The sequence below is a fragment of the Ruditapes philippinarum genome, unplaced genomic scaffold (assembly GCF_026571515.1).
Source record: "Ruditapes philippinarum isolate M1 unplaced genomic scaffold, ASM2657151v2 ctg5120_1_1_1_1, whole genome shotgun sequence".
In the NCBI taxonomy this organism is placed as follows: domain Eukaryota; kingdom Metazoa; phylum Mollusca; class Bivalvia; order Venerida; family Veneridae; genus Ruditapes; species Ruditapes philippinarum.
Window position 1 is genome coordinate 120477 of NW_026859592.1, and position 21327 is coordinate 141803.

Sequence of the window (21327 nt, forward strand, 5' to 3'; positions counted from 1 at the left end):
CATATTTGTGTGAAATTAATATTAATTTTCACCAGAATACAGCATTAATTAATTCACATGTGAAAAAAATAAACAACAAAACACAACACCCTGTGAGCAGTTCAGTGTCTACCAAAATAGGGATCTACTCTTTATAACTTGTATGCAAACAGAAATACTTGTGTAAAATAATTATAACAATTAGATATACTGAGATAGATTTGTATACAATATATTTATCGATGGAACATTAACAGCAACAATGATTTGCCAGAACCCTGTATTATACTACCTAACCAGATAAAAATTATAATACTTACAAAACCAGATTCAAAATTAAATTATAACTTACAAACAAACAGATTACCAAACCAGAATGTACAACTGTGTGATGGCCCCCAAAATTAAAACTGCTGCAAAATCCCAGACATTAATTTAAATTTTGTCGCGAAACCCTTTACAGTAAAAACAGGCAGTTCCAAGTTTGAAGCGGTCAAGTCCATTTAAATAAGATGTGTGTAAAGATTTTGTAAGATTAAATGTTAAATGGAAGAGTATATGACTGAATTTAAACATATTATAATATATCTATGTGAATATTTATTGTTAAGAATAAATCAAAGTGTATACATGTAGAATATATGAATTTAAAGTCAGTTGACCACAACATTTATTATGTCTTATATGACTAGAAAAAAAACACTGACACAATACATATGTTCATTATATACATACTAAATATACACTGTTTTTATACACTGTAGAAAAAAAACAACAGAAGTACATATTTAAAGTTTAACTGAAATATAAAAAATAAATACACAAATGTACATATTTATCAGTGTTAACTCAATTTTATCATTTTTCTTTGTTGAGTTATGCATTCATACAGATTTTGTTATAAAAACCATACCTTAGCTTATACCAAAATTTCATTAAGAACACAAGACTCCACTTGAAATTTGAAACTTAACATTAAAACAAAGTGACAGGTTAAAAAGGAACAACCTTAATGTAAAATTGGCTTATCAAAATATTGTTTTAAAAAAGAAAAATGCTGTTTTAAAAATCTCAAACCCCTCCTTTTTTCTTAGATGATTGTGTTAAAATATTAATTAAGTTTAAGACTAATCCATAATAAATGCAAAAGAGAAAGGCTACAATAAAATTTCAATTAATTTTACACTTTTTTAAGTAAACAAAAACAACAACATTAAATGCATTCTTATTTAGCACCATAGAAAGGTTTAGGGCCTATTCGTACTGAACTAAGTTTAATGTTTGGGTCTGCACCTTTAAATGTTCCATCACCATGATGGGCAGAGTCTCTGCTTGGTAGTTCCATACTATGTCGGACATTCGTTGGTAAAGTTGGTGATTTATTCACAGCACTATTTGGAGACACACTTCTAACACGAGATCGTAGTTTCACTTGAGTTGGTGAGGGACTGGTAGCCCCTTTACCAAGATTTTCAATTTTTTCTTCAAAAATGTTTGTTAATTCTTTAATACTTCCTCGTCTCTTTTTCTTTTCAGCTTTATCTTTATCACTTTTTTCATAAGATTTTTGTCCATTAGTTTGACCTGTGGTTTCAGTTTTTTGTATTACTGGACTAGTAGTTTTGTCCTCGTGTCACTTTCTTTGACCCCCTTTTTGTTGTTTAAGCCTTTCATATCCTTTTGAGCCCCAACTAGTTTTAAAAATTTTCGGAGAACTATTGACTTTTCTTTGAGACTGATCTGGTTTTGAATCGTCTTTTGTAAAACTGCTCTGTCTAAATACAGGGATTTTCGAAGCGGTATCACTTCTTGATGCAGTAGGAGAACCTCCATGACGTGGCAACACAGGAGGTCCTTCTTTACCTCGTGCAAGTTTGGGAGAAATTTCAGTAGAATATCTGTGTCCTTTTGGTGAACTACTGTGTGGTAAAAGGTTTGATGTAGCATCTTCAGATAATATAAGTGAGCCTCTTTGACCTTTTGGTGACCCTTCATAACGTGATTTTGGCGAACCTTCAGACTTATTAGATTTTACTGGTATTTTAGCATTGTCTACTTCATTCAATGAAGATTCACTTGGTGTTCTGGTCTTGGAGCTGGTTCTACATAAAGGTGGTTTTCCTTGTAAGGTGGGTATAGATCTTGAAGGAGAGGGTATGTTTGAACTCTTCTGATTTGGATCAGCATTATCTGTAACATGTTTACCCTGACCAGCAGGGGCATTTCCTGTTGGACTTACGCAAACAGTATCTGATTTAAAGTTATTGTCCTCAGCCTTTTGTCCCTTTTGTGTCTTCCCGAAATTATCAGTTTTAATTTCTTTTCCATCATGTTCAAGTGATTCATGCATTTGTCTTATTGAAGAAACTATATTCTTCTCAGGTGGAGTTATCGTTTTCTTTTTACCACTTTCATCAACTTCTGAAGGAGAAGTAGGCCCAGTTTCTTTTTCAAACTTTTCACATAAAGTTAATAATTTACTTGACCTATGAGCTTTACAGAATCTTATATCTTCTGAATTCTCATGTCCAATATCCATTAAATCACTGTGAAAATCTGCCATATCATTTTCAGAGTTCTCTGCATTCCTTTGATGAACTGCAGTAATCAGAGTTTCATCAAATGAACTTCTTGTTGGTATTTCGAAGCTGAAAACCCTGTTTTCTCTTGCTGCTCCAATGTTTTTCTCTTGATCAGCTGGAGTGTGTCCATAACTGAGAAAATCCCTCCTCTGAAAGTACTTTGACCCTGCTGCATAGAAACTAGTTTCTGGTGTAACTTCACTTGGATCAACAAAGACATCATCCTCTGAGGCAGAATTCTCCCCATGGTCTGAGTCCACTAAATCTATAAGCTTTGTATTAGCTGGTTTGGATTGTCTATTTATAGCACTTGACTTTTTATAGCTTGGTTTATTATCAAGAACTAGTTTTTCCTCACCTCTCTCTGAACTCATATTATTTTGAGAAACTGATGATGATTTTGCTGACTGACTTCTTTTCTTAGCTTCACTGTTTCCCTTTTCATCAAGGATTTTTGGATACTCCCATGTGATTAGAATTTCATTAGATTTTGGTTGCTTTGTCTTTGGTGTTTTAGTATGTGTTGATTTGGGTTTAGAGAAAACAAGTGTAGACTTACATGTTTCAATCATCTCCAAAGGCGGTGGGGCCAGATCTCCTGGTAAACTTAAACTGTTCACCATTGGACTGTAATAGTGCCAGGAATCAAAATTCTGAGGATAAGTGAAACTAGTACTCATCAAATCTACCTGAGAGGATGTTGATGAGGACATGGAATCCTGCATGACTGGTGGAGGAGTATCCATAACTTGTACAGAGTCAGCTGCTATTGCTACCAAGTGTTCCAAACCAGGAGAATGTTCTGGAATACGGGAACCAGCCACATTAACAAAGCTTTCATTTGGCATTCTTGGACCTGGCTCATGTATTCTTATAGCTGGTTCACATACGCTCACATGTTGTGGCTGGTAATTATGTAAGTTAGCCATGTTACGTTCCAAATCATCATTAACAGCATTTTGGAATTCTTCCTCAGTGTTATCAATTGGTTGATGGACTTGTGGTGGGTCTGGTGTAAGTTGGGAGAGTACCATTGGAGTAGCTATTACAACAGGACCATCAGAAATTATCTGCAAATGTATCTCTGGTAAGTTCACTAAGCCAACATCTGAAGGAACTTCAATAGATGACTCCATATCAAAACCAGATAAAGGATTAGTGTCAAAGAAAGACCTTTGTTGCATGTGAGGAGACGTGATATTTGGAAATGGTGCCATTACTTCATCTAATGGAGACAAAACCCCTGCATGTTCTTTCATTTGTTCTTGCATCATTTCTTTCATTTCATTGGACATGTTCTGATGTGATGCTAGTCCTAAACAACTCTCATTAACATCCATCTCTTCCAACATTTGTGGTAGCAGTGTTCCTATACTAGATTGGCTACTATTAAGCTCACCATTTGATTGGCTTATTTCGTGAAATGGAAAATCAGCTGATTGGCTGCTTTCTGACCTCATTAGCACAGATGATTGGCTGCTTTGATGGGAAGACCTTCCACTGTAATTTCTCAAATCTGATAGGCTCCTATCATTTGAAGATCTAATTACATGTGATCCTTGACCTTGGGGTATAAAATTTGCTCTACTTGACCTGCACTCTGCATCAGATTCCTCAAATGATGAACCAAGACTAGTAACCCGAACAGATGTCTTGTAAGAGGAATCAAATGATGTCTGTCTAGTGAGAACAGGGGTCGTGTTAGACTTTCTTAATGCTCCAGATCTATCTGTTGTAACACCAGCTGAGGCACCAATACCTGTTGCTGATTCATAAGAAGACCCATGGTACAGACTTGATATGGAAGAACTGGATTCAAAACTACTGGAATGTTCCAGGAAGCCTCCAGGTGAGGTCACAGCAGATACCGGTGATTGAGGCAAGGATGATGCAGCAGGCATAGTCTGACTTCTAAGAATAGTTGGTCGTTCTGTTGTTATTTTGCGATCTTCGTTTCTTGAAGATTTATGCTGAAACACCAGAGGTTCATGTTCTGGTACATTATCATAAGTCTCTATTTCCTTTTTCTTAGACTTTGCAGATGCTTTTTCAACATTTGCTTGCGTTAGATTAGAGGTTCCTTTACGAGTTATGGAAGGCCTCTCTATCACAACAGTATCAGTGCCTGTACTTACTTCAGGTTCTGTATGGGAAGACAACTGTTCTGTGGAGTCAGAAGCATTTCCAGAGAGACGTATTGAATCACCAGTTGGAGCTAGACATTTTTTCCAATTATCATTAAAAACAGCCATGTCTATTTCATTAAAACTGTCATTAAGACCTGCAAGGTCTTCCCAGCGAGGCTGCTTATGCTCAGGAGATAAAGGACTTGAGACCAGACTACCACTTTTACGCTGTTCAAATTTCAATTGAGGTATTAAAGAACGCCTATCATGTTGAGGACTTTCTGAGGTTTTCTTTCCCGATCTTGGACTCTGGTTGTATTTTTTATTATCTCTTTGTGGACTAGAACCTCCATATTGAAAACTTTTTTGTCTTGCCCCAGTTTGAGGACTTGCCTCAGAACTACTGAAAGACTGGTTGTGTTTTTGTTGTGATCTAGGACTGCTTTCAACACTACTGAATGACTGGTTGTGTCTCTGTCTAGGACTTGCATCAGAACTACTTGTAGATTGACTTAATTTCTGTCTTGACTGTGGACTTCCCTCAGAACTGCTAAAAGACTGGTTAAGCCTTTGTCGGGATGGTGGACTGGCATCCACATTGCTTAGTGACTGGGTTTGCTTCTGTCTTGAATGTGGACTGCCATCTGAACTACTGAAAGACTGGTTTTGTTTTTGGCGGGATGGTGGACTTGCTTCAATACTACTTAAAGACTGGCTCTGCTTCTGCCGTAAATGAGGGCTCCCATCAGTATTACCATAAGATTTGGGTAATTTCTGTCTTGAGGTAGGGCTAACATCTGCACTGCCTTTCATTTTTCCTCTTTGTTTTGACTGTGGACTACTCTCCAAGCTGCTCAAAGACTGACTGTGTTTCTGTCTTGACTGAGGACTGGCTTCCAAGCTGCTTTGACTCTGGTTACGCGGTGGACGTGATGCAAGTGGGCTCGTTTCAGGACTACCAAAACTCCTATTAAGTCCGACACCACGATTTGAGCCTGGGCTAGCATCTGGGCTAGTCAAACTTGATCTACTAGACCGTGATCTTGGTACTGAACCTTCAAGTGGGCTTGCTACACTAGATCTTCCTGACCTGTCTCCATCAGGGAAGCCCTTGCTTCTAGCTCTCACTGGACTGTACATCATACTCTGCTCAAATTGCTTAAGAGAATCAGGGTCAGACATCAGAATTTTCTGAAAATCTTCTTCACTTATTGTGCTTCCCATCTTTGTTGGCACATTCCAGTATGGGCTGTGGTCATCTGCTTTTGTATTTTTTTTATTATTAGCAGAATCTGACTCTAAAAGACCAACCATTGGTTGAGAGGAAGTTGAAGGAGAAACAATATCTAAGGAAGCTGGAGGTGATGGTCTAGTCGGGGTTGTTGTTGTAGGTTCTCCAGGACATGTTGATCTCACTGGAGCCTTAATGACTTGTGGGGCATCTGCAATATGAATCTCAGCAGCAGGACGGTCAACAAACTTATTCTGATTAACTTGATCATCATCCATGTCTCTCATACTTCCAAATGACCTATGACCTGTTGGAGTCACCAACATTTCGTCCTCAAAGGAGACAAGTTCTGAAGATAATTCTTCATTAGATCTTTCAGAGAGTGTTTGAGATGACTGAATATCATGTAGAGACTGTGTCTTATGTTTTTCTTGCTTAAATGCTTGATCAATTTGTGCATTTATTTCCCTTAAAGTTCGACTAAGTGGAGATTCATCATGGAGACCATCAAGAGAAGTACTACGTCTTCGCCTATCCAACCCATTGCCCTCACTATTAGGATAAATATTGTCTTGTGACATTGATAATTCACTGATTGTCATTGAGGACATTATATCTGAATGGCTGCCACTTACACTATGAATATTTTCCAAGGATTTCTGAATGTCCGACGGAATACTTATGCATTTCGACATTGGTTTTGAACTGGAATAACTTTGCTGAATGTTTTGTAAATTGTGCTCAAGTTTTGAAATTTCACTTGCAAAATCACTTGACTGACTTTGTTTCAATTGGTCTTTAGAAGCACTTGTTTTTGCATGTAATCCAACATTATTTTTGGAAGAATTTTTGGCAGGAAAATCTGTTTCAAGCACATTTTTACTTTCTCTATCACTAAGAGATTCTTTATCATGCACATTGTCAATACTTTCAACTGGATACCTCTTTTGTACACTATTTTGCACAGCACATTCAGAAGTTACAGGTGCACTTTTCCTGTTATCCGCTGCACTTTTACTAACATGTGATTCAGGATCATCCAAATCATCATCATTGATTTCTGCATAATCATGATAGCGCGAGAAAAAATACGGTGATTTAAACAGCAGAGAAACTTGTGTATTTGAGGGCGGATTTGTTGGCTCTTCACTTTTTGATTTACTCCAACGTTTCCGTCTGCTTCCTGGACTTTCAGGAAGTTGTTCTATTAAATCAGTCCGTTTTTCATGTGAATCACAAGGAATATTTTCCTTCTCACTTCCACATCTACTCCTTCCTTTAAAACTACCACTACTCCTTTCAATTGAAGGACTTTTTTCCTTCCCATCTTTTAATTTCTTTCTATCTTTTGGTGGCGTTTTCGACCCTTTCCTTTTCTCAGGCCCATTATCCTCACCACTTCTACTCATTTCATTAGCACTTTCCGATGACAAACTATTAACCAAAAATCTTTCATTTTCTGAGTCCTGTCTCAGTATTTTTCCCGAAGACCCTTTTGGGGGTTTTGATGTCAAGGTCACTTCTAACGTAGGTTGAGATAATGATTTATCTGGATACTGCTGAAGAACTTCATCAACATCCCTACAACTGCTCCCATGTTCCCGACCCTCGTGTCGTGGAGTAGTAGGAGCAGATGGTGTTCTTCGGTGACAAATGACTTTACGTTTCTGATCATTTCGTATAAAGGATTGTTTTCTCTGAACACCATCAGGACTGTCAGAAGATTCTTTATCACCTTTACCAGCCTCATGTAAATGAATTTCTATATCTGAAAAAAAAACATTTAATGATTTAAAATAAAACAAGAATTTGTAACAGAGTTACCAACGTCCCCCGCCCCGGGAGTTTTATATGAAGCATAAAATTGTGCTATTTCAAAAGATTGAGGTATGGACCTCAGGACATTCAGTCCAAAATTATGATCAATGCTAGATCTGCAAATGTAACAATAAATTTGTTAAAAAAATAAAATGAAACACGGAATTTAAAAATCTATCATGTTAAGCTTTGACCTCTAAGTGTGAACTTGACCTTGGAGGTAGGGGAGCAGGTGTTGTGCATGATTATTATTGTGACTATTTGTGCCAAGTTATTTCAAAATCCCTTGAACTATGAAGAAGTTCTAGATTCAACACAAAATATACCCTATAACAGACTATGTTAATTTTTGACCTCTAAGTGTGACCTTGACCTTGGAGGTAGGGATGCAGGTGTTGCGCATGACACATCCTCTTATTATAGTGACTATTTGTGCGAAGTATTTTCACAATCCTTTGATCTATGAAAAAATTATAGACCTGACACAAAATATACCATGTAACAGACTATGTAAGTATTTGACCTCCAAGTGTGACCTTGACCTTGGAGGTAGGTGACTGGTTTTTGCGCATGACACATCATCTGATTATTGTTAACAATTATGGCAAGTATTTACAAAAGTCCTTCATAGATAAGAAAGTTATGGACTGGACACGACATATACCCTCAAATAGACAATGTTGACCTTGAATGAACAAGTACGACCTTGACCCTGAAGGTACGGGTCTGGTTGTTGCGCATGACACATCGTCTTATTATAACAAACATTTGTGCCAAGTTATCTCAAATACCTTTGATAAATGACAAAGTTATGGACCGGACACGAAATATACCCTGTAACAGACTATGTTAATATTTGACCTCCAAGTGTGACCTTGACGTTGAAGGTAGGCAACTGGTTTTTGCTCATGACACATCGTCTGATTATTATGAACAATTATGGCAAGTATTTACAAAAACCCTTCATAGATAAGAAAGTTATGGACCGGACACGAAATATACCCTGTAACAGAATATTTTAATATTTGACCTCCAAGTGTGACCTTGACCTTGAAGGTAGGTGACTGCTTTTTCCGCACGACACATCGTCTGATAATTGTGAACAATTATGGCAAGTATTTACAAAATCCCTTCATAGATAAGAAAGTTATGGACCGGACACGAAATATACCCTGTAACAGACTATGTTAATATTTGACCTCCAAGTGTGACCTTGACCTTGAAGGTAGGTGACTGGTTTTTGCGCATGACACATCGTCTGATTATTGTGAACAATTATGGCAAGTATTTACAAAATCCCTTCATAGATAAGAAAGTTATGGACCGGACACGACATATACCCTCAAATAGGCAATTTTAACCTTGAATGAGCAAGTGTGACCTTGACCCTGGAGGTAGGGTCTGGTTGTTGCGCATGACACATCGTCTTATTATAATAAACATTTGTGCCAAGTTATTTCAAATTCCTTTCATAAATGACAAAGTTATGGACCGGACACGAAAGTGTGACGGACAGACAGACGGACGGACGGACCGACGGACAGACAGACGGACAGACGGACGGAGCCTATTTCTATATCCCCCTTTTTTCTTCGAAAAGGCGGGGGACAATAATTTATCATGCTACATATTTACAATACTATATTTCTTCCCCTAAACATTTTTAAAATAACATGTTCCTGTGTTAACAAAAGACACTTTAACATTTTTGTGAAAATATCAAATTCAAAATACTTTGTATGATATCTGAAAGGCATTTCAGATTCTCACTACTTTCTAAATGAATATTAAATACCAAAAGTAACTAAATTTTTTTTAAATCTTATATCAATAAACAGATCATCCAAATAGAAAAAAAGTCTGTAAACATTACAGAAAATGGATACTTTTCTTGCATATAAAGATTTCAATAAATTACAAAAGTTTTTGTTAATGTAATTCATACACAACTCACCGTTAGGGTTCACATCAATGGCCATTTCTCTATTACCCTCGTCCTCGAGTACAAAACTAGGGTATGATATAGAGTATTCATGTGAGCTGGTCAAAGGTCGTGGTGACTCTACTGACATTGATCTGTACTTATTCGGGCTAGCATTCTCCTTATCTGTAATAACATACATATGTTGAATACATAAATTTTTACCACAATACTCAAACATCATATATTCATTTACAACTTCAAGTTTGTCATGCTAATTATAGATTTCAGTCATAAATAAATTCATATTAGAAATTGCTGGTCTTATTTTTCTCCACCAAGACTACAATCTTGTTAGATTTTACCATAAATTAAGAAGTTTGGAGTGAAGAACAACACATTATAAACTTTTTACTTTCCTTTAGCATACTTGATGATTTCCTTACATGAAAAAAAATAAATTACTATTTGCAACACATACCGATAAACAGACCAGTGATTGAAATCAGCTGCCATAATCATTTGAAAAAATAAGAGTAAGGTTACATCTAAATAATTTACCAGCAAGTATATGCATGAGCCTGTTGGGATCTAGACTTTCCGAGAGAGGGCTGCCAAGACGACTTGTGATTGGGAGCGAGAGCAATGACTCGGCACTTTTGGCGCTGCGTATACGCCTACGTTTCCAGTGTTGTACATCCTCCTCTGTGATCGCCTTCCTCTCACCAGCATCAAACGTAAGGGTGTCTATAATAATGGCAGAAAAAAATTGGATAAAGGAACAGTCTATACTACACCAGAAGTAATAAAGGCAAGTATAAAAGTTTTAACAACTTATTAAGCACCACTATCACAAAAACATTTATCAATTCGCCAACTAAATCAATAAATTTTTTTCCAAATTTCAAATCAATTGCAAGTTCAAAATTAAAATCAATGAATTAACAAAACTTGAATGTATGACATGTAAAGCACAATAATTTACCCTGTAGACTTGGTTTACGTCCCTTCTGTCGTATACTACCAGATCTTGACTTTGTAAACAGAGATTTGATTCCTCCAGGAGATTTCTTTCCCTTTACCTCCTTTGCACCCTTTTTCCTACAAGAAAGATGATATTGTTTACAAATTATTCTACGAACAAATGTTTCCTGTCAAACACTTCGCAATGAGGTTTAATTCAGTCAATAGCAACGTAATTGTTACGGGTCTTGGATAGTGACCTACAAATGTGATTTTAAGTACAGATGTGAAGTTTCAAGTGAATACCTTCAGAGGGTTATTGAGGATATGAAGTTGCATGCAAATCTTAAATCAAGTGCCCAAAAAGGAAACATTAGCCTTATCTTTTGTTATCTGTTACTTAATAATATATAAATATCACATATTTTGTAAACAACTTGTCAAACCAGTACATAGTGGCACCTACTCTTAAAATGTTTTCAAGTGCTTTAATATCTTTACGTTTTGAAAGCTGTTGAAAATAAAATTTATGAAGATTGCTTTAAAATTACAAATCTGATTTCATTTTCATGTAAGGATGGGAGTTAAATTTATGCTTGTCAAATTACTATTACTTGATTTCTGGATGGTGATACTTGTTACCTATTAATCTCCTACAAATTTTTCATGTAAGACTTGTAACTTACTTGTATCCAGGTAGATCTAAAACAGTGTGATATTTAGATGGAAGATTGGATGGTCCACCACCAACATCTATGTACCGTTGGTCAGGTTTCACAAAACTACCTAACAGTGCCCTCTCTCTAGCTTCCTCTAAAGATAGCAGTCTTGTTGGCGTCGAGATAGCTAAAGATTTAGGTCTCGGCTTTTTATGAGTTTCTGCAGATATAAAAACAACATGTAAATGTCTTTACTTAAACGGTACCACTCTAGTAAGCTATTCCGCATTAACATACATTATATATTACATAAGGGACATAATTTTCAACATTGTACAACTTAATTGGACCACATTTATTTGGTTTTCTAAACTTTCTAATGAAAACACAAATCTGAGAATTACAGTTGTGATCTCTTTATTAACTTATTTTTCATCATACAAATCTATGATTTACAATATTTAATTTTTTTTCTTTTTAAAAATTATCTCTTGATCAAGAAAACATATTCTTTCATGAAAATAATGAAATAATTAGGGTTATTATTTAGCAAAGTACATACTTTTAAGTTCTGGTGAGGAATATGAGGGCATTTTATCACTGAAGATGATCTCAGCATAAAGAATGAGGAACTCTGTCACCACTGCCTGTATACCCACACCCTGTAGTGCAGCCGCCCCTCCCCCCGTCTCTAACTCCTTCGATCTAAAATATACAGGACAAAATAGCAAGTCTACTTCATTATCAAACTATTAATCTGATTAAATATGTAAGAATTTTCTATTTAAAGAGAAGATCATAAGCATTAATTTTTTTCTTTAATGTATATCCCTATAATATTGTACATATGCATGTGGAACTATTTGCAACTAAAGCCTAATATAATGGTTATTTACATTAGTGTTTGTTTTGATAGGTCTTATGTCACATCAACACTGTAAAGGTCTTACAGTAACTTTCCAGCTTTACTTGTGAAGAAGATCTCACCCTTTGGTGCATTATTACAGGCAAACAAGAGGGTCTGATTAGAACAACTAACTGTCTGTAAGCAAGCTGTACAGCTTTCTCACATGAAAAATCCAAGGTCCCTGGTGGGATTCTACCCCACAACATAAGGGGCAAGTGATTTGAACTATTGATTGTAAAATAAATTGGGTTTTTTTTTTTGTTTTGTTTTTCTGATGTACTTACATTTCAAAACATAGCTTAAACAAATATCAAACCTTAATAAATTTGGTGCCCAGACGATAGCAAGATTTTTTGAATGCATGCCAGTCTCATGCCCATGTGCTGCAACGCGAGCCAAGTGCCGCATCAAATATTCGGTGGTACGATAATGTGGGGGAGGTAACTGTTGTACAACATCGTGGATACGTAACAATTTGTTCTCCTCATCTTTTACTGCATTCTAAATAAAAATACAACATCCATTATTATATAGCAACCAATAATACATTATCCCATAACCTGCTGATTTTGTGTAATGGGCTTGCCCAACTTTGATTTAGTCCATTAGAATTTTAAGGGAGATCATAAACAATATATTAAAATTAAGCTTCTTACAGTTTAGAACCTGGTCAGAGGTTAATCACTTAGGATTCCAGCAGGTTAATGCTAAGTTATAATAATAGTTATATCAATCTAACATTGTAACAAAATGTGGGAAATGAATAATATTCTGATCTAAACAACTCATACTAAGTTTAAAGCTTATAGTAAGCTGTAAGTTTCATCCAAGAAACATAATCCAAGTTTCCTAAATGGAATGATGCTTTTAACAAACTGAGGGGTTATCTTTCTTGATGTATCTCCTCAAAACATTTCTATGACCATAGAACATTTAAGAAATGCAGAAAAGAAACTCATTTTTTCGAATTCATAGTTCATCAGACAGGTATTACTGTCAAACTTTCAGTTAATTGTTAACTCGTCATCAATAATTTCACATATTTTTTATTAAGTTTTTCCTTTTTTAATACGTAATTTTACAAGAAACAGAATGAATGACTTACAGCAAATTTATCATACAATTGATATGTAAGTAAAGGGTTAGGTAATTCTCTGAAGTACATCTTGAGTAGAGAGGAAATACTGTGAACATCTTGTAAATATTCTTCTGATGTCAGGTCTGGTACACGATCTTCATCAAATGCAAGTCTGTAAAACAACATGGATCTTACTATAGAGCATGATTTAAAAGAAAATGGGTAAAGACAACTTTTAGCAAAATAATTCTTCTTTTCCCCATAATATTTCCAACATAAACATTTTGATAATAAATATGTTTAAGTGGCGGCATGGCCAAGTGGTTAACGCATCAGTCTAGTAATCTCATGATTGCTAGCCACATGGGTTTAAACCCCGTCAGGGGCAAGTCATTGTTTCCTTGAGCAAGAAACTTTACACTCATTGCTCAGTACTGGTTGGTTCCAGGAACCGATTCGAAAGTGTGTCTATAAGCTTATAGCTTCCTGCATAAACTAAAATAAATTCTGTATAAACCAATAAATATGTTATTCAACTGTTTATTCAAAAATGCTTTAATGCTTCACAGGTAGATTAAGACTTCATATGAAACCATAAAGCGACAAATACGCCAGGTGGAGTACAATAGGTTTGCCTATTTTGTGAACAGTGAAGCAAAAATATATTTAGGTTTCAATATCTGATTTCTTCACAAAAAATAGCCTTTTTCTATAAAGTGAATGTTAACAAGCTGGTTATACTATTGTATACCTGAGTTTCTGTATGTTTGAGGTGATACCAGACAACCGGTATATACCGTCTACTAGACCCTGACTCTCTATAACATCAGCACAGCTCTTCAACACCAATGGTACTGAAATACATCAATATACACATGTCATTCTCATAAATAAATATCTATCAAATACACACTCCTTTAAAACACTAGATATTACTATACAAGGAAGTTTTTATTAATTAAACAAGTAAGTAATATATTGGCAGATTAAGCAAAGTCCAAATTACATATATGTATATAACTATGAAATATATAGACATATTATACAATGGTATATGACATATTTATAAATGAATTGAAAACACACCCATTATTTCTGTTTCTAACTCTTCTCCTAATGAGTTTTTAAAATGAACTTTTCCAGCTTCAATTCCAAGAACTATTTATTATTATATCAAGATGGAACTTAGTCACCAAACAGTATAAGGTCCTATCAGACTAGATGAATACGCTGGAAGGCAAGGGTCTAACTTGATAGTAAATGCTGTTTATTTCAGGGTCCCAGGATTAAAACATATAAAAACATCAACAGAGATAGATTACTTACCATCATGACCGGAGTTGAGTAAATGTTCTCCCAGATCACACCCAAATACTCGCTCCCGCACAATACCAGACTGCTTCAGTTGTATACGTGCTGGACGAGTGTTAAAGAACAATCGGAGAAATGATATAAACTTCCCATGCTTCTTCAATACTGTAATAAAATAATGTTTTAGTTTCTTTTAAAAAAGAAGATAAACAATACAAAATAAGATATTTCAAAACAGTAACATAATAGTTATATACATTATACAAGTTATCATCAACAATGAAGAAATAATGTGGACACTGCTAAATTTTCTCTAGTCTATAAAGTAGGAAGAAACATTTCTGAACTGTGAAATTTTATAGGTAACATGTCCTGGAATAGACCATGGGTATATATTCATTACAATTCATATCTATGACATAATAGTATACTAATGGGTTAGACCCCAGGGTCTATACCATGAGATTGTCCATGATTATCTAATTTTGAGAAGAAGTCATTTCTAAAGTGGCCGCAACATAGATCTGATTGTATGGCATTTCTATCAAATATTGCATTAAATGATCACTTACATCACAAATATACTTTGATCTGTCACAGAAATAAACAAATATCTGCTACACATCTATAACTAGGATAATTTAGTCAGAAATGGTCCCATTAGGTTAATTATTGTTTTGCATACACTGTAATTCCCAGTCTGTTCTTGTCTAGACAATGGTATTACCACAATGTTTATTGCTCTATTGCCTTTACCATAATCATATATAACAAATACAGTCAGTTTTAAGTACTTCCTGGCAGTAAGAGAAATACAACTGTCTCTAAACACATCAACATGAAACATTTTCTTCATAAACAGTCATTTATATAAATAGGTTTTCATCAATGAACAAACAGAGTAACCCTAGCTAAGCTTGTTGAAATTTTTGGATTTTTTGAATTTTCGTACAGCAGTACATGAAGGCGAAGTAAAAACAATAGTGTTCAACATACACAAGATACTGATTCAATATCAGTGAACACTTAACCCCTTACACTATATACACGCCTTTTAACGCCTTTTTTCACCCCCACCTTTTTTGTTGTCTCAAACGGTGAAAAAATGCCTTATTTAGGCCCCCAACACTTGTTTTGGTTTGAGAAATGTTGTTTAAAAAAGTGACCAAAACCGAAAGATACATCAGGGGGTTGCCAGAAGGGGAGGTTTGAAGGGGGGCGCTAGTCCCCCTCATCGCCAAGAAAATTTTGGACTTGTGAGAGGCTAAAAATGTCCCCAGATCGATCATAAGGTAACGTGTAACCAACGCTGAAAAGCATTTGACTCTATCTCAATCCATTGAGAAGTTGCAGCACTTTGAAATCAATTTTGATGGAAAAATTCAACGCCAAATACTGATTTTTAGCAATTTTGAAATGTCCCCTCATTGCCATGGTAACAGGAAATTTAAGCCTGAGCATGTTGTTGCAAAGGCAATGGTCCAGTCAACATTTGTGCCAAGTTTGATTAGTATTGAAGCAGTTTTTATAGTTTTATAGCAATTTGAACTTGTAACGGGAGACTTTTCAATGAAAACAGCCATTTTTCACAAAATGTTCATGAAGTAATGGGTTAAACTGCTGAATAAGTGTAATAAATTAGCCCTGCTTTGAATCTAAAGTTTAATGAATTCAATTAATATACCAACAGTATAGAGCCAAGTCAGACTGCACATATATAATGACTGGCCTGGTTCTATACTGGTGGTAAACCCTAATTACTTTCTATTCCATCATGTTAATTGTTAAGCTTATCGTTCAACCAGAGTATTGTAATAAACTAGTAATTTACACTTACATGCCCTATTCTGTGGTGTTTCTGGTATACCACTAACTACAGCATGGGGAACCTTGTTGTCTATCACTTCAACACATTCATATGGAAAGAAACCAACCTGCAAATAATAATTATAAGCTTGTATATAACTTCTTACAAATATAATACAACATAACTGGCTACAGGTAAAGACAATGAAATCTCTGATAATGATACATTCTCCCGGAAACTGTTTTAATACAGCAAAAAACAACAACAACAAAAAACATTGAGAGACTATTCTCAGTGCTTGATAGTATTATAAAAGATATAACAGGAGTTTTATTACTTCTCAAATGTAAATAATTTAGTAGTAAAAGGTTAAGCCTATCCTAGCATTATGGGTCTTGGTCACTGACATACAATTATGGCTTTGTATACTTAAGGAAATTTTCCCTTTTTATAAAATTCAAGCGCATATTCAAGAAAGTCATCAAAATGCCAAATATTAACAACAATGGTCAATTAAAGAAATAAAAAATTTTAGCCTCCGTGACTTTGACCCTATCAACCACCTGAAAAAGCTATCCCAGGTAAACTATACACAAATATAATAAAAAATGAACTTCAAGGCTAAGTGAAAAACATTAAAAAAAACTCAGTTTTTTTCAGAGTTCATAAAAAATGTCTTTTCTATCTCATTAACATTAAATATAAATAAAAAGCACAGAAAAAACAACAACAGTGAATTCAGTGAATATATAATAAATATACAGATCAATACTAAGATTTATGAACTCTTTGTTAAAAGTAATTTATTTTTTTGTACCACCCTGTGTACATTTTTTAACACATATGTTTTATCAAAGACAAAGAAATCATGTTATAATCTAAAAGCTTTTCTTATATTTTCTACATAAAAAACCCATTGAATTATATAAAATGACTATCTGATGTAAATGTTAAAGCTAGGTCTCTTAATTCCCTCTTTACTTGTCACTCTGTAGCTATTTTATACAAAAAGTATTTAAGACAATTGTCAGGAAGTTTCCAGGATTATTGGAATTCTGTGAGATATAATTTGTATTTAATGTCAAACTCTGGTAAGAAATCAGGCCCCATTCTTCAAGAGACAATATTATCTCCATATATTTCCATGTTTAATAGCTACAATAAAATATCACTGTGAAAAGTTTCACTTATAGAGTTAAAGTAACAAGACAAATACTTATGTAGCTACTTCTAAAGAACCCCTGAGTCTATCTACCTTTCTATATCAGGATAATTCACAGGAAGCAATGTCTTTCAGAAATGGGGAAAAGGACACTTTAAATTTATAAAATATTCATGCACATGAACAAGTCTGAATGAAAAGTGTCTAATGCTATTTCTATGAAATCAGGTACAAGTAAGTCTTTTTTATAATCAAATTTCAATGCATACAGACAAGGGAGTGTTTCTATATAAGTAGACTGTATGAGAATGTTCGTAATTAAGCTATTATAAGATATTCTCCTGATACAAAGATCTCTGTATAATTTCCTGTTTCACGACAACAGAAAAATATTGACCTTTCTCAAAACATGTATTTAATGTTATTGTTTGAAGTTTATTGTAAATGGGAATTTTTTGTTTGTTTGTTTTGGGTTTTACGTCACATCGACATAGTATAGGTCATATCGCGACGTTCCAGCTTTACTGGTGGAGGAAGACCTCAGATGCCCTTCTGTGCATTATTTCAGGCACGAACGGGTACCTCAGTAGAACCACCGACGTTCCGTACACTAGCTGGATAGCTTACTCACATGAAAGAATCCAAAGTCCCTGTCTGGATTCGAATCCACAGCGGTGAGGGGCAAGTGGCGTAAATGGGAATAGTAAGCAAACTTCTAGTATAAAGTAATTAATCATAATATGTATAAGTACCAGGCAATTTTTACAGTAAGTCTTTGATCACGTAAATATCAAGTGATTCACTCATTTGTTTATGTTTCGAGACAAGCTCAAAAAATTAAGGATTAATCAAAACATCATACAATCTATAGCAAACAAATAAGTTATACTTAATCAAAACATCATACAAATCTATAGCAAACAAATAAGTTAACAAGTAAAGAATTTCTGCTAACTTTGCTTACAAAAAAAAATGGAAAGAGCAAAACAATATTAGGTATCCAGGGTGGAGAATATAAGATTAAATTATGGCAATAGGTTCACCCATTTTCCATTTGTCCATAAAAAATGAGACTAATATAAAAGCCTACCTCAAATCCTCGTTTTCCACGCCACCATATTGTATCCTCAGTTGGTGGCATATCTATCACAGATATTATATCACCCACCTAAAATATACAAATATTATAGTTATCATATATTTAATGAACATAAAAATTTATTGTCCCACTTCAAGCAGACTGTTCCATTTTATTGTAATGTGTACAAAATCAATCTTTTACCTAAACCTAATCTAGTAATTTGGACAGATTGATGTACATGCATTTGGGGTTTATGGGTATTTTCTTTGACCTCATTTCTCCGTAAAACTTTAATCGACATTTTATGTGGTTTCTTTCTTTTTAAGACTGAAGCACATAGCCCTGATATGCCACTTAAATGGAGTTGGGCATCCATTAATTTTGTTATTTTCTTTTAAAATAATACATAGAGAAACGGCTTATTATCCTTTTGTAAAAGAATGAAGTCTTTAATTCCACCTGCATTCTATTTACTGTATTTATATTCAATGTGTGGTCAGACCGAGGGAAGGCCTACATATAGTCACCTGTGTTGTAAATAAATAAGTGAAACAGACATTGAATAATGAATTTCATTATTGAAAATGACAATGCATTATGAAACTGACACTATATTGTGAATGTTCTTTTCTATGAATGGAATGCTTTTAGCCTGAAGGCTCACAGTATATGTCTGCAAGACATTACATAAGACAATTTACAAGAAAAAATAAAAACTTAAGTAATATACTTCCAGACTGTGTTTAACATATTATCCACAAAACACAATGAAACCAGCAGCTTTAGCTAATAAAGACAACATTTTTAAAGTCAATCTGTTCTGTAAGGTTCTTGTACTTTTTCAATGACAGGATTTTTTTTAAATTTCTATGTTTCACTTAAACTTGATATAGTCTTACAATCAATAACAAAGAATTAAATCACCTATTTCAACTCAAAAACTGTGTAAACAGGCTGAATAAATATAATGCTAACAGGATTTTCCATGACAAACAAATTCCTGTATTTTGACACACTTTTTGATTAATTGTCCTATAACAATTTTTGAAGTGTGCCACATAGACACCATACAAAGTTACAGGTTGTAAAAAGGGACAAATTAAAGTATAGGAAAGGAAATGGGTGCTTACATAGTTTAAACTATTAGAGTGACCTCCCATGAAAGATGTAAGTTCACTGTTCTGGGAGAGGGTTCTGGAGGAATTAATTGTGTATATGTTTATGGTAAGTGCATATAACTTTACCTATGAGAATATAAATATCATATGTTCAAAGACTGCCCACTCATATTTTCTCATTATTATCAAAGCAAAGTAGAAAAGGGACATAATTTGATAAAAGTGTATACCAATTATAATAGTGAACAAGAATACAAAGTTTGAAGTGAAGAGTTTTGACATGTGATCTTAGTAAATGGACCACAACAGAAAAGGTGAACATATGACAACAAAAGGGTCATGAGTTTATGACAAAAGCTCCTTAAGTGGAGCTCAAAATGCCTCAATCACAGAACCAGTAAAAGTTTCCAAAATGTTTCCATGCAGACCTCACAAGTTTTTTGACCGCTGGCTGCTTGTCATTTGTTAGAATCATGTAAGAAGTGACCCCGAAATATTAAAATGAAGAACAAAAAAAGCCTATCATTCATTGTAGATTTACCTCGAGAGATATTTCATCCGCAGCTTGTGCCGTGTACCGTTTTACTGCATGGGCTGCTGCTATAGCAGGAGTATTAATTCCGGAATCGTCTACAGCCAATATACGATTTCCTCTGTTGTCAATCTATAACAAGAACAAACAATATTACAAGTAAATTAATGTAATTTATTAATGCAACAATATTGAACAGTTTAAAAATTAAAAGTACCAAACCTTTCTGACAATTTTAAAGGATATTTTGCAAGAGTAAATCAAAATATTAAAGTACACATAGGTTTGATATCTATCACAAGGAGGTAAACATTATCTTTTGATGCTTCAGTTTTTATATATTAGTATGTTAAAGGCCCATTATGCCGCAGAAATGCTTTTACTTTTTATTTTAGTGCCAAATTATAGTTACTCATTTACCAATAACCTGAACAAGCTTTTGCTTCTGTTGCTTTTTGGCAATAAGTAAAAATAAAATGATTTAGTATTTTGTATAGAAGTCAAATTATTACTTTGTTTAAATTTTGCTACTTTATGGCACATTATTTCACATAAGGGCTACTTTCTTTAGGTTATAAACATCTAAAATACTCTAAAAACATTACTTAAACATTACAAAACTCATGTTCACCCTTTCTTCAGAATGAAAAATCTTATTCGTTTACGGGGCATAATGTGCCTTTAATTACAAAAATCTTGCAGTCAATACAGATCATTTTATCAACATACACGGTTTTCACCAAGAAACCTTAGTGGATGTTTATTACATTTAATTCATATTAGACTTTAGATGAGGCTCTCAATTTCAAACTTTTGACATTATCAGGAAGATATTACGCTAAGCAGAAGAATACTTCATGTTTTTATATATTATTTCAGTAAAATTCAATATTAAGTTCTTTTGAAGATGTGATATATAACTACTATTATATTGCTCATTACATGAAATAATTCTTACTTTATCAATAAAGCACACCAGATTAAGAAATACTGACTTTTATATAAATACTGTCATCACAACTATGTCATAATGGCCTATTCAATTTTATTAC

General features: G+C 34.3%; 2 protein-coding genes across 2 annotated transcripts in view; both read right to left on the reverse strand.

Moving 5' to 3' along the window:
• Positions 1–428: 428 nt before the first annotated feature.
• On the reverse strand, positions 429–1612 carry LOC132757190 (uncharacterized; the record flags this gene model as incomplete). Its single annotated transcript, XM_060748395.1, has 1 exon — positions 429–1612. A coding segment is annotated over one exon (408 nt), but the record flags the coding sequence as incomplete, so codon positions are not given.
• Positions 1613–21327, reverse strand: part of LOC132757191 (serine/arginine repetitive matrix protein 2-like) — a 50913-nt gene continuing 31198 nt past the window's right edge. The window contains exons 7-19 of the mRNA XM_060748396.1: positions 20285–20407; positions 18635–18712; positions 16413–16509; positions 14591–14740; positions 14016–14118; positions 13292–13436; positions 12503–12687; positions 11842–11984; positions 11307–11499; positions 10643–10758; positions 10219–10404; positions 9691–9843; positions 1613–7686 (exon numbers count right to left, since the gene is read on the reverse strand). Coding sequence (XP_060604379.1) covers positions 1613–7686; positions 9691–9843; positions 10219–10404; positions 10643–10758; positions 11307–11499; positions 11842–11984; positions 12503–12687; positions 13292–13436; positions 14016–14118; positions 14591–14740; positions 16413–16509; positions 18635–18712; positions 20285–20407 — 7746 coding nt within the window. The remainder of the gene's footprint in view (positions 7687–9690; positions 9844–10218; positions 10405–10642; positions 10759–11306; positions 11500–11841; positions 11985–12502; positions 12688–13291; positions 13437–14015; positions 14119–14590; positions 14741–16412; positions 16510–18634; positions 18713–20284; positions 20408–21327) is intronic.